Below are 13,492 nucleotides of genomic sequence, written 5' to 3'. Positions count from 1 at the left end.
GGAAGTGATCCAAGGATTAACTTTTGGGGCACTTGTCACAAGGAAAAAATATATAGACCTGAGGGAAGTCCAGGCTCTGAATGGTGAAAGTCTAGAAGCACGCCGAGTTTGCTTGGCTTCAGTTTTCGAGCATGTAAATCAAGGTGCTTTTTAAGAGGCTGGCCTAGGCTAGGGTTCCCTTCTGACCCTAGTCCTGCTTCTGCCCTCAACTCTTGAAGAAGTCTTAAGCAACAGGGAAATAGCAGGATAGCTACAAGAAAGGTTTGACAGGGAAAACAGCAAGGAGGTGGGGTGAACACTAAAGGGAGGGACTAGGCAGAAAGGAGGGAGAATGAAACATGGAGAGGAGCGAGGGAGAACAGAGGAAGACAGGCAGGGCATGGCAGCGGCCAGTGGCCTGGGACCTCAGCTTTCCAGAGTGGGGAAATTCCACTTGTAGACTTAAGCTCCTGAGTGGGAACACGGCTCATATCAGGACAGCCACAGTGGTGCCCAGCCAGTCCAGGCATGAAACCAGCGCTGAGAATCATACTCAGGTTTGGAGGTGGGAAAGCTAAAGCTGATTTAGCTGAGGGCCCTTTGCATTCATACGGGCCTCTACCATTCGATCTCTACGTGGGGGACTCCAAAGTACCCTAAAGATGTCTTTTTGCCAGATCTTTCTGAGGAGGAGGCCAGTGATGTCCCATCTTTCAAACCCATAGGTGGGAGTTAGTGGCTAAGACTGCTCTCCTTGGTGACTGCACCGGCTACCTTCTAGCAACAGCCCCTCAGGTGTAAGCCTCTGAGAGTAGGAACACAGGTGGGAGGGCTCTACCAGGTGACACGGAGGCAGGGGCCTTGGCTTGGTTTCATTGCACAGGGAAGTCCTGAGCAGGCTTTAGAAATAAGTGGGGAGTTTCTGGTGGTGACCAGCGAACCCCATACAGAGAGGAGACATGTGAGTGGATGGGAGGCACAGGATTTCCCCTTCTAACTCCCTCCCCCTGATAGGACAGGCTGGAGGGGCAGAAGCTGCCCTGACTGGTAGCAGCCCAGCTGCAGAGAGCTATAGAAAGAGAACCCACGTCTGGTTGGCATTAACACACCCAGTCAACCATGAAACACAATCCAGAGCTGGGATAGAAACATAAGCTCACTTTGGCGGTTGATGATGTTTCCTGCCCAGACCTCCCAGTAACTAGGAAAGCTTGCATTTTTAGCGACTTTATTTGCATAGCCGTATGATAGTGTCAGCTCTCCAAATAAGAAGCAATCACAGTGGGTAATGTTGAGTTTTCTTTTCAAAGCTCAGAAACGATGGAGAGGCCAGTATGTATATGTTCTGAAAGATTGAATGTAGTCCTTAGTAACCCAAGCCCTGTGATGCTTGCTCTACTCGCAGAAGCCATGGAGGTGTCATGTGTAAGGAGAAAGGAGCTTGACTGCAACTTAATCATCATTTTTAACAACCACCTTGTACTCAATTTTTGATACCAAGTCCAGACTGTCATTATTTGCTATGTGGCTTCATTAACCTTGCTCTCAGAATTCATCCACCTCTGCTTCTGAGTTCTGGGATTCCAGAAATGGATCACGCAGCCTAGCCTGTGGCTACCTTTCTCAAGTTCTCTGAGGTAGATGCAGACACGGTTGGGACAGGTGTCTCCCTTCCATGAGTTTCTGGGCTTATAGGTGAGACACGGACTCTGAAGACCCAAAAGCCCACAAATGACCTGGGAGAGTCTCTGACAATGGGCACAAAAAAAATCCACTTTTGGGTACAAAAGAAGTCCCAGTGATTCTAAGTAAGGAGTCCTTAAATATCTTAGAATGACCTATATGACCTAACTGTGAGAGAGAGGTCAAAGCTATGCCAGGAAGAGGACATAGCAAGTACAAATGGATGTGTGAGAGAACAGGGCTTGTGCATTGAGGAACACATGCTTGGGGGACCGGGAGGACTGATCGGTGAAGAGTGGCCTGGTGTGAGCCTGATTAGAAATACTGGCTCTGAAGAAACATGTTTGGCTGGCTGGTGTATCTGCATTTGGACTTGCTGGCCTGGGGGGGCTCCTTCAAAACTTTTGAGGTGAAAAGTAAGAGAAGGAAGAACAGATGGAATACTAATGTGGCTGTGCCTACGGCATCACCACACATCCCTCCCTGTAGAAGATATTAAATCCACAAGCTTTCCTCTCTTACTTTTCTATTGCAGTCCCTGTGGAACAGTCTTTCGGTTGGAATGGTCAGTTTCCTGGGTGTGAGATGGACTTCTCCAGAAGAGAGGAGGCACTGGAGGACGGCAAACCCCCATTCTTCTGCTCCTTGGTGGTAGGGGCACTGAGGAGAAACTTCATTCAGCTTTGCTTTGGGGCGTGAGTACGTGATATTTGTACACAGACTGCTCTTACCCCGAAACCCTGTGCCCGGGCAAGTCTGCCCTCTGCAATGTGAGTATTGGCCAAGGCAAGCTCTTCTCCTTTCACCTCACTTTAACCCTTTACTAGCCAGCTCTAAACCCAGAAAAAACAATTCTAGTGACTTCACACAAAAGGGGTTGATTGTCTCCAAATCGCCACACGGTTGTTCCCAAGATAAATGTGGGAAGTGGAAAAGATCTGTTTCCATTTTGATGGGGTTCCCAGCATCTGCTTGTTGCCTTTTTGTGAAAACCTCTTGCTCCACCTCCAAGTCATGCCCTCCATGACCTCATCCTCCCAGGATGAGGAAAGCTTGTCTAGTTGGACCATGACATCAGCTTGAACAGCTTACCTCTTACAGTGTTTGCCTGGCTCATTGGGCATTACTCCTCAGGGTGCCACCGGCTACTTCAGACCTTGCCTGGATAGTTTTACACAGGTCTGAGGCCATCAAGAATTTTCACCCCCGTTGCCTGACCTAGTTCTTAAATCTTGTGAGGACTGGTGTGTGTGTGTGTGTGTGTGTGTGTGTGTGTGTGTGTGTGTGTGTGTGGAATCCTGAGCATTCATGCCTAGGGTCTCAGACACACAGCCCGTGGCTCTCTAGACTGTTACTTTCTACACCAATGACTTCGTTTCCCTCTCTTATTCTAGACATGGGGGAGCATAAAGGGGTTTCTATTTACAAGATGCCCAAGAGAAGTCATTAGCATAAGCCCAGGCTTCACCAGGAGCTGGGGAAATGTGAAAGCATTTTAGAGGAAGATAAATACCGCTTAATGTATGTGTATATATACACAGGCTCATTGCTAATAATCATTGAGTAACTAAGCAGGAACACCCTGTTAATTACAATCCACCATGTGTGGTCACTTGTGTCCTCCTGTGTGTCCTCAGCTGGTGTTTACGACTGCCTTTCTCTACCACTCACTCTAGTTCCTCCACCCTCAGACAGTAGTACCTCAGCAGGTTTTGGCTCTTTTCCTGGAGGAGTGACCTATTCCTTCTTTCCTTCCTGAAGTGCCCTTTGTCATCCTGCCTAGATTGGGCTGTTGTAGCTTCTCATTGACTTTAATCAAAGGACATGGTAAGAGCAAGAGGCTCTTTAAACGATCTCCTGCATGTACTGTAACAACAGCTTTACTTCCGTGCTGGAGAAGCAACTCAATCACCTCCCCACCCTGTATCAGTCAGCCCTCCTAACACTCTTCCTTTTTGTAGGCTCTTATTCTTTTTGTAGGCCATTGGCTTAAGGGCATAAGAAGCCCAAAGTGGCCAGAGGGAAACATGAGCTTCCCGTTCAATGGAATGTCTGTTTTCTCTCCAGGCAGGATCTCTATTCCCCATGGAACAGACACTTCTAAGGCAGCAGAAATTAAGGATTTGGTAACTGGGAGCAAATGCTTTCCTAGGTCACTAGGGGCGACAGTGAGTGGAACCAAATCTCACTCCCAGCCCTTGATTCGGGGACCTGTGAATCCTAACCATGGGAGAAGTATGAAGCATTCCCCTTTTACTGTATGTACCACTCTTTACCTCAGGCCTGGTGCAAAGCCCTTATGCTCTCATAACCTCAGTCATCTTCTCCAACATGGGCAGCTTATCCTGATGTGTTCTGAACTCAGAGAGATTGCATAGTGAGGAGGCTGGTGACCACCACCACAATCCACTCTTCCCTGTAAGCCTTGAGACTCGGGAGAGCCAGGGTTCAGGCTACAGAGTCTGAGGCAATTTAATGCTAAACTTTCCCTTGTACTAAAATAGCCTGTTGTTGAGTATGGAAAAGTTTGTCCTGCCTTTTCATTTAAGTGGATCTTATGTTCATAACAGTCCGAGGATTATAAAAGCAAGTCAAACCCCAGGAGTCATCTCACCGGCAGTCTTAGTACTTCAGTGGGAGTGTGGGAGAATCTGCTCAGCCTCTGGCTCCTCCGCTCCTCCTGAGTAAGTGCTCACACTGCTCCTGAGCGGGAGCACCTCCAGCAGGAAGCAGAGGAGAAGACAAGAGACAGAAGGGGGGAGCAGAGAGGAGAGCAGCCTAGAGGCAGAGTCTAGCGTGGCATTGCCAGGCAAGGTGGGACAGGGGGAGGAAGTGCGAGGAAGTCAGAAAACAGCCAGATCAAACCGGAAGGAGCTCGGAGCTTGGGAAGTAGCTGCAATGTGAGATTCAAACCAGAAATGAAGCTAGAATGGGGAGAGGGTGGGCAAGAGGCTTGAGTGAGAAGCAGAGAAATGAGGTGGAAGGGTATGGCAAGAGAAAGAAGAGAGAGGACAGACTGTGGAGGCCAAGGATAGGGGTATGGAAAGTCTGGGGTGGGTTGGGGGAGCAGGAAGTAGCGGGGGAGGTGGAGGGGAAGGCAGGGGAGGGGGGAGGTGGTGGTGGAAGGTAGGGAGGGTTGAGGGTGGAGGGTAGACAGTAGGAAGGGTGGAAGGTGGCAGGGGGTGGGGAGGAGTCTGGGGAGGGAGGCAGAGGACATCAAGATGAGCAGATACTGTTTGGTCTTTCACTAGTTTTCTACATTGTGGAGCTGCCAAGGGCCAGGTCCACAGTAAGAGATACAGAAGGCCACCTGAGGATGCCACAGGACAGGTGGCTGATAAAGACTCTGAGCCCCGAAGCCTGGAGCCTGAGAAGAGCTTAGGGTGCTTAGGGGTATGATTTATTTTCTAGGCTTGGGTTTCATAGCTCTATCACCACACGAGTGATTTTCAGTTTAATGCCTTACTTTCTGCTTACCCTGCCTGTGGAGTTGGTAGGCCCTGGATGCTGGTCATCCTCTTTTTGCTTTGGCTTCCAGAAACAAAAGGACACATTATTCAAGCTGTTTCCAACCAGCCCCTCTGACCTGTCCACTTCATGATTTGGGTGCAGGTGTTGAGAACAGTATTAGAATGCACCTAATTCATGATGCATGGCCGCTAGCAGCGTTGGGAAAGACCCTCTGATTCACTTGACTTCTGAAACTGTACTGCTATTGGCTTCTCTGGCAATCGTAAAATACTAGTCCTTGAAGAGTCTGTGGAGACCGCCTGCTCTGTGCCAGGAACAGAGAGCTGGCATTTCCTTAATAAGCAATCACTCTGAATACTGCAGGCAGAGCTTGCAACTAGATGCAAACACTCAATTTGACGGCAAGTAGGCTTCCTTAAACATCCTCTGTGGTAGAAGGGAGAGAGGCTGTGACAGTCAGTTGATTCTTCCCCCACACAGACATACAATGGCTACTGCCCGGGGGCTCCTGGACTTTCCTCTGCCCATGCTGGGGATTCCTAACTTGGAATTGCTTCTTCTGGCCAGGAGTCTGTCAGAACATTCATAGTGGTGCCCAAGAACCCTGGCCTTGGAGTCTACATGTCTGCTCTTTGCTCCACCTGTACAGTCTCTTAAGCTTTCTTGATTCATGTTACCAGGGTTATTGGATAATTTCTGAGACTGTTTCTCAGGGCTGTTTCCAGGTGCCAAAATGTAGGCTCTCTCCCTCCTGTGTGTGTTTGTCTGTGTCTCCAGTGTCTTTCTTTTGTCACGGGAGAAAGATAGGGAGATTGTATAAAAGTGAGGTTTCTTTGCAGGGCAATCTTACTCTTCCTCCTGCAAGGCTTTAAGAGACGGAGGGAGAGAAGGTAGTTCCATCCTCTTAATTGTGTATTTCATTGTCACATCTCTTCCTAGACTGATGGCTCCAAGTCTCCTGGCCATATAACACTGTCAAACGTAATGGCAAGTCCAGTCATCTGGGTGCACTGACAGGTTCCCAGCTGTGCGTGATGATGTATTTGCTGGCCAAGGACTGAGTGATCTCTGTGAGTGTGCACACGTGTGGCTGAAATATGGGATGTACATGCCAGCACTGAGTAAAAGGAAGATTGTATGGTCTGTGTGGCGTGAGGAATTTCATGTGCCTGTGTGGGTGCAGGCTTTCTTTTTCTTTTTCTTTTTTTAAAAATAAGCTACTTTAGATCCTGTCGCCTCCCCTCACTTCTGTGATTGATTTTGCGAGGCTAATGGTGCGTAAAAGCACTGGTGAGATCTGGGGGCGCCTCCTTGGCTGACGTCAGAGAGAGAGTTTAAAAAGGGGAGACAGTGGCGAGCTTGATAGCGGCTGAAGGAGACGCTACCGAGAGCCGTCGCTGCTGCCTGCGGACCCGTGTTGAGACTGACCCACTGCGCTCCAGCTCGGCTGCCTGAGGCCAGGGAGATGCTGTCCTGCCGTCTTCAGTGCGCGCTGGCCGCGCTCTGCATCGTCCTGGCTTTGGGCGGTGTCACTGGTGCGCCCTCGGATCCCAGACTCCGTCAGTTTCTGCAGAAGTCTCTGGCGGCTGCCACAGGAAAACAGGTAAGGAAATGGCTGTCTCGCCCGTCTTTCGAATCCCCCAGCCCCTGCGACAGGTGTTTAGCTGGCTCTCCTCAGAGTGGCTGAGTCCTTACGCTCCCAGGGAAACTTTTGAAGTTTAAGGTTCCCTCTTACTCTTTCCCGACTTCATCAACGCAGTTGGTCACCTTGCAGGTGAGTCCCTCCCTGACGTTGAAATAAATTCAGAAATAGGGTATCAGAGCACAGAGGGACTGGGCTCTATCCTTGGTGCTGCCACGAGGGTTGCTGACCCAGGTGCTGAAACGCAACGGTACTCCACAAAAATGGCTGGGGCGAAGGGATCTGCAGTCCAGCGGGAGGTTTGCCTCTAAGAACCCAGGTCTACTTCATAATCTCATAAAAGGAAAATAAATGGAGCTGCGCAGACGGTTGGAATTTTATTTATTTATAAGACCACTTTAAAAAAATCATCTATGGTTTTTTTTATGAAAAATTTGGGCTTAGGGAAGCTTCCCCCCTCCCCCCCGCTTCTGCGTAATCTAGCGAATATTGCGATCACCCACCCATATTATTGTGGAAGCTAGATTTTGAGTGATGAAATCGTATTTTCAAACCACACTTTCCCTCTTTCTCCCATCCCTCCTCCTCTTGCTGCTTTCTCTGCCCATCCAGGAACTGGCCAAGTACTTCTTGGCAGAGCTGCTGTCCGAGCCCAACCAGACGGAGAATGATGCCTTGGAGCCCGAGGATTTGCCCCAGGCAGCTGAGCAGGATGAAATGAGGCTGGAGCTGCAGAGGTCTGCCAACTCGAACCCAGCGATGGCACCCCGGGAACGCAAAGCTGGCTGCAAGAACTTCTTCTGGAAGACTTTCACATCCTGTTAGCTTTATTGTTGCTGTCTCAGCCAGACCTCTGATCCCTCTTCTCCAAACCCTATCTCTCTCTTCCTTAGCCCCCAGCAACCTGCCCTCACCCCCCATGCTCAAGTAGACCCTGTGTTAGAAATTGAAGACTGTAAATACAAAATAAAACTATGGTGAAATTATGAATAACAAGTGTTTGACTTCTTATTCAGTAAATTGCTTTTGTTCAAAGATTAACTTGAACTGTGGCTTTTGTAAACATATTTTAGGTGTGTGTGCCAATGCTCACAAACACCTATTTAAAAGTCCCCGTTGTGGTAAAGGTTAGACATTAAATGATGGTTCATTTGAAACTTTGGTAGCTTCAAATGTCTATAAATTGAAGTATGCATCCAAGTGATGGCTATTGGGAACAGCTGCCATAAACATCATTTACATATTAAAGACATTTAGAAATAGATGTTGGACTACCAAAATGTCCTTTAGAAGTTACGGGCAGGAAGGCTGGAGTGCTCAGCTGTGCATTGTGCTGATTCGCAAAACATATAACATTTCTTTTAAATGGAAAGAAAATCATTGAAAAGCAGGAAAGAACTTGGCTTAAACAGCTGAAATAGACTTTCAGCCTTTAAAATTTGCTTTCTAGTTTGTAAACATCTCTAGAAACACCACTGATTTTATATCTTCTTTGACAATTCTCTCCATATCTGGAAAAGACTAAAAAGACTGCCACTGTTTTAAAAGTATGCCCCTTGTGTTCCCAGGGAAGGTTCTCCCTTTTATCATAAAATTAAAGCACAGGGACACAGGGTCACAAGAACGCATCTTGGATTACTCCACTAGATGCTGCCCTGAGCTGAAGGTGTCCCATGGTCAAAGCCCTAGCTTCAGAATAACTGTTCCAGATATCTCGAGCCTTTTTTATTTTAGCAACAGAAGTCAACAGGATTAAAAAGCAAAATTCCAATAATAAATCATCAACAGGTTATATCTGTAATTATCATTCAGCAAAATATTAAATGGGACTACTCAATATGAAGATTAAGATATTGACAATTTATTTCACAGAGCACCGGGACAGAGGTCTTTAGGGGACGTGTGTTTCACCTCTCACAGCTATGGGGAAAACAGCCCAAATATAAAATGAGCATAAATAGAACAGTAAAAACTTACTAAAGGAGCAAATAAAGACTGAAGAAGTATTTCACATTTTATAGGAGATGTTTGTGTTCAGTAAATCATATTTTGAGGAAGAATGTGGTTTTGTGTGGTGTGCCTTCCTGAGACGCTGAACAAATATGAGGAGGGTAGCTCATCCACTTTTCTAATCTCTATGAAAACAAAATGCGCTCGGAGGGTTGGGTGTGTCTTCTGCAGTAGGCATGGGTGGTGTGTGTGTGTGTGTGTGTGTGTGTGTGTGTGTGTGTGTGTGTGTGTGTGTGCGTGTCCACTTACAGAATATGTCTGGGCTGACTCCCTATGTGTTGGCTGCCAGTAAACTGCAGAGGGATGCGTTTCCATTATTATGAGCAAGAAAACACAGAGGCGCTGTTTTCTGAGCGGCGAAAGAACTGTACGAGTGTGGGGAGAGTTGAAGTTTCTAGTCTCATCACTAGCTGTCAGCTGCTAACAGCAGCAAGGGATCAGCAAGAATCCCACAGCCGTGTGCCTGTGCACAGACAGGCTCTTTAACATCTAAGTGCTGTAAGGTTTTTGAACATTATCTATCCTTCAGTCCCAGCTCTTCCCCCTCCACGAGGAGAATCGTGTTGTAAATGAAGAAGACTCATGTCCCTTCCGGTTTGCCCTGGCCTTTTATGCTTTCACAATAGCAAAGGTCCCTTGAGGGGTGCTGAGTTTGGCTCATTTAAAATAATGTGTCATGGCTCGTGAGGGAGAAGGAGACGTAGGGGAAGGAGACGCATTAGAACACAGAATGGCACATACATGTGAAAATGCCGTAATGAAAATCATTGTTTTCTATGCTAATCTAGAAGTTAGTAAGAAAGAAAAGCACACAAAGAATATTATCATTCTACTGTGTTTTATTTCAACACAGAGAAACTCTTATTTTACTTTTCAGGCTCCTCTGTTGGACTCTCTGGAGGACTTCCCTAGTGTACTGGCTTCTTCTTTATCTACCAATGGGCGGCAGCTGGGGCAGGTTTGGGGGTGGGGGCGGCTCAGATATTTCCTTCTTTCCTCCCGCATGCTTTGGAATTCTTGAAGGACCTGCCATACCTTTCAGGGAGTGAGTTCGGGATAAAAATGGTTATTTTCTAGATGTTATTCTCCCCCCTCCCCCCAGCACAGTACGGCTTTGTTTGATGAAGCCTTTGAAGTTCTTATTAGGATCAGGTGAGCCTGGCCTACTGTGAACACCAGTGGTAAAATTGTTTGCCATGCGAAGTATTTTCTAGCTGCTGCTAAGACAAGGGTCTTTGCTTTCCCCTGTTTCCATGAGCCAAATCTAAGGCAGCCTTTAAGGTCCATTTTTATGTGCTTCTCGCTCTGTAAAACTCTTGCTTTATGCCGTCAGCTGAAAGCTGACTTCTCTGGTGGTTTAATATATCTCTGCCACCCTGCTCCTTAGGTTGTTCTACTGTTTGCTACCGTTGTGTAAGTGTGTTTGGGAGAATAGCCATTCCCAAGTGAACTTCTTTTGGGCAAACATATGTTTAGGCGATATGTCATAAAGTATTGCTTCTTAAAATCAATTTTATTTTGAATGGTGTGTGTGTGTGTGTGTGTGTGTGTGTGTGTGTGTGTGTGTGTATGCATGCATGTGGGGGTATGTATGCGTGTGCACAAGTGTCTGTAAGTGTGCATGTGCATTTATGCTGGTGCCTGCAGAGGCCAGAGGTGTTTTATATGCCTGGAGCTATGGTTACAGGTAGTTGTGAGCCCTCCAGCATGGGTGCTGAGAATATATACCTTGGGTCTTCTTCAATATCAGCCAGTACTCTAAACCCTAAGCCATCATCTCTCTAGTCCCTGATATGGTGTATTATGCATAGTAGTTTGTCAGTGTTCATTAAAAAATATATGGATCTATGAACTCCACTGGCAAATAAAGTTAATTTCAATTTACTGATCGACAGACTTCTTCTTCAATGCTTCTTGTGACATGGGAAAACGCCGTTAGGGCTCACTATATGTGTTGCTGGTGAGACACCAGGAGGACCTGATGCATTGCTAGGAATTCAGTGAGCACTGAGACCAAGAGCTCTGTGAACCTCATCCAGTGGAGTTTTCTTCAGCCCATCTCACCAAGCCCTCAGCAGGCTCTAGTTTACTGTCCACTAATCATGGGCTCATAGTTACAGAGAACTAGAAACATTAACCCCTTTCTTAGGGTTGTATATTCTGACATACTAAAGACCTCTTCTTGATACAAATGCAGATTTATTTTTCTTCTTCTATTTAAACTGAAGAAGAACAAACACAGTCTTTACCCCTTGGTGCTAAGCCACATTACTAACTCCTGGTTTTTGTTTGTTTGTTTGTTTGTTTTGTTTTGTTTTGTTTTGTTTTTTGCAGGTTTGAGTGAGTATAATTTCATTATGTAGCCAAGGCTAGCCCTCAATTTGCAACTTTCCTCTTCAGCTCGCGAAATGCTGGAATTATAGGCGCGTGCCCCCATGTCCAGCTCTCATTTTTTCATTTATGTGCCTACTTATGAAACAAAAACAGTTGTTGAGTGAAGACTCCATACTCAGTAATTCCCTGGCTACTGGAAGACAAGAGACCTCAGGGACATTTCAAAAAGAGAAGAAAGCATGCTAGGCGCTGAGACAGGGGGACACCGTGCACAAAGCGCTCATTTAAATTTGTTTGATATGGGCAAGTAAAATCCAAAATACATATCAAATGGCTACCACTTCAAGTTTCTTGGTTGCAGCTCCGGCTGTTTTTAATGCATACATAGTTCTGTCTTGTGGTGACATAACACGCATCTGTCATTCTGAATGCCCAACATGGAAGGGATCTGTAAAATCATCTTGTTTGCCTCACTGACTTTGCTAAAAGATGACGGAAACGATTTTAACTGCCTAATAACATGGTAACTTGATGCAGAGTTCGGAACAACCCTACATTGTTCCCGGTACCCCCCAGGGTTGTTTCCGTTACTGTGTTACATCGCCCCCAAAGGAGCCTGAGCTTCTCCATAATTGTGCGTTTCATTACTCTGGTGTAAACAATTGGACTTCACAGATTCCTGCCTTTCTACTAGACAAGTGGTCTGCTTCTGGGAGCTGGTGGCGGGGGGGGGGTGAGGGCAAGAAAGGAGTATAAAACAGAGAAACATTACCAACAAATGATGCGGGTACTGACTGAGGGGAAAGAAACTCAAAGCGCAGATGCACATTAAACCCACCCTGTGAAGAACACGGCTCTGTCTTGGAATGAGAAGGGGTTGCCTGAGAAGGCATGGATTTCCACAACGATCTGGCATGCCTTCCTAAGTGACCTTCCCAGAGGTCTTGTTGCACATCTTCACAACAAGGGAATGCGCACTTCCCAACCCTCCCCAGCTCTTTAATAAGCAAGAGTGAATGCTTTACTTCTGGCATCTGGTTTTTCATTAAAGTGTGTCTGAAAACTTGGAAGCAATGCTTGTACAATATGCTCCCAGCCTTCAGAGAGCTGAGTACAGTGACTGAGACATGTTCTTCAAGGATGTCCAAATGCTACTGTGGATGTTGGCGCAGGGTGCTAGGCAAGCAGAGGGCCTCAGAAACTCCTTTCTCTAAGCTGGTTTTCTTACTAGTTTTAAATAACGGTTTCCAAGCCTCAGTGATTTTATTCCAGACGGAGTGAATAAGACTATAGGTATGCTGATGTGGTATGCATTTCCATAACTTGCAGCATGTTAATATTCTTCTTTTGTGGATGAGGAAAACGAAAACCATGGACTCAATAGCTTCTTTAGGAGATGTAGATCTGGAACCAGAGTGTCTAATTTTTAATCCAATTCTCTACTCACTATTTCTTAGGGGAAGGGGCGGAGTTAAATGAAAACTAACTTGTCAAGTGAATTAAAAACCATTTGGTTTTAGACCATCTTGACTTACTTCTCTCTACAATACAAATGAGATTACTTCTTCATTATTGCTGGAGGAACTGGGGACTTGAGCTCTGAGACTGGGATCTGGTTTTCTGAATTTGCCAGAGGCACCGTTTCTAAGGATTTATTTGTAACTTTTCTTTTTTCATGTGTAAAACATTATGTGCTTGCCTTTGCTAAACGCGTGAATGAAAACAAGCAAGCAGCATTAATGACCCCCCCCCCCGACCTTAAGCACTCCTCTCTCATGCACCAGTTTTACCGAAAGCCAGGCTTGACACAGTTACAAATCTATTGGTTGTAGCCCTGAGTGTACATACAAGCCATGTCAGCTGCTCCACTTAAGACTTGGTAGAAGCCACGGAGGCACCATGCTGGAGGAGTTGAGTGCTGATTTTGTGAGTCTCACAGGAAAGAAGCGTGGTGCTTCCCAGATGTTTTCTCCTCATCTCTCTCACTGTGTGAGTCCCTCTCTCACACCTGTGCCCTGCCACGAGACACCAGCTGCTGTGTTTTGACACATCCAGAAGGTGGACATCAGATCTTGAATTTTCAGCCTTTACACTTGAGGTAGCTAAACCCCTTTCCCTTGTGAAGTACCCAGTCTCATAGTATTTTGATTACTTGTTTGTTTCTTCTTATTTTCAGACAAAATCTCACTCTATTACCCTGGCTCATCTTGGAATTGTGATGTTCCAATATCAGTTACCCATGTGCCTGGAATTATAGGTACATGGCATCATACTTAGCTTTTTATTTTTTTTTTAATTGAATCTAAAATACAGGAAGAACTAAACCTGGCACTTAGAGTTTGTTAAATTCTTTTCTTTTTCTTTCTTTCTTTC

At 46.2% G+C, this 13,492-nt stretch overlaps 1 protein-coding gene across 1 annotated transcript; it reads left to right on the top strand.

Annotated features, from left to right (window-relative positions):
- Positions 1 to 6,424: 6,424 nt before the first annotated feature.
- Positions 6,425 to 7,644, top strand: Sst (somatostatin). Its single transcript, XM_051150416.1, has 2 exons — positions 6,425 to 6,736; positions 7,388 to 7,644. The coding sequence occupies exons 1-2, from the start codon at positions 6,599 to 6,601 to the stop codon at positions 7,598 to 7,600; spliced, it is 351 nt and encodes a 116-aa protein (XP_051006373.1). The 5' UTR covers positions 6,425 to 6,598; the 3' UTR covers positions 7,601 to 7,644.
- Positions 7,645 to 13,492: the final 5,848 nt, after the last annotated feature.

The sequence above is a fragment of the Acomys russatus genome, chromosome 8, assembly GCF_903995435.1.
Source record: "Acomys russatus chromosome 8, mAcoRus1.1, whole genome shotgun sequence".
Taxonomy (NCBI): domain Eukaryota; kingdom Metazoa; phylum Chordata; class Mammalia; order Rodentia; family Muridae; genus Acomys; species Acomys russatus.
The sequence above is the reverse complement of the archived record's forward strand: the minus strand, read 5'-3'. Positions and strand labels throughout refer to the sequence as shown.

Coding starts and splice junctions, on each gene's coding strand:
- Sst (XM_051150416.1), top strand. CDS start 6,599: ATGCTGTCCTGCCGTCTTCAGTGCGCGCTGGCCGCGCTCTGCATCGTC. Junction 6,737..7,387: donor CGGCTGCCACAGGAAAACAG/GTAAGGAAATGG, acceptor CTGCCCATCCAG/GAACTGGCCAAGTACTTCTT.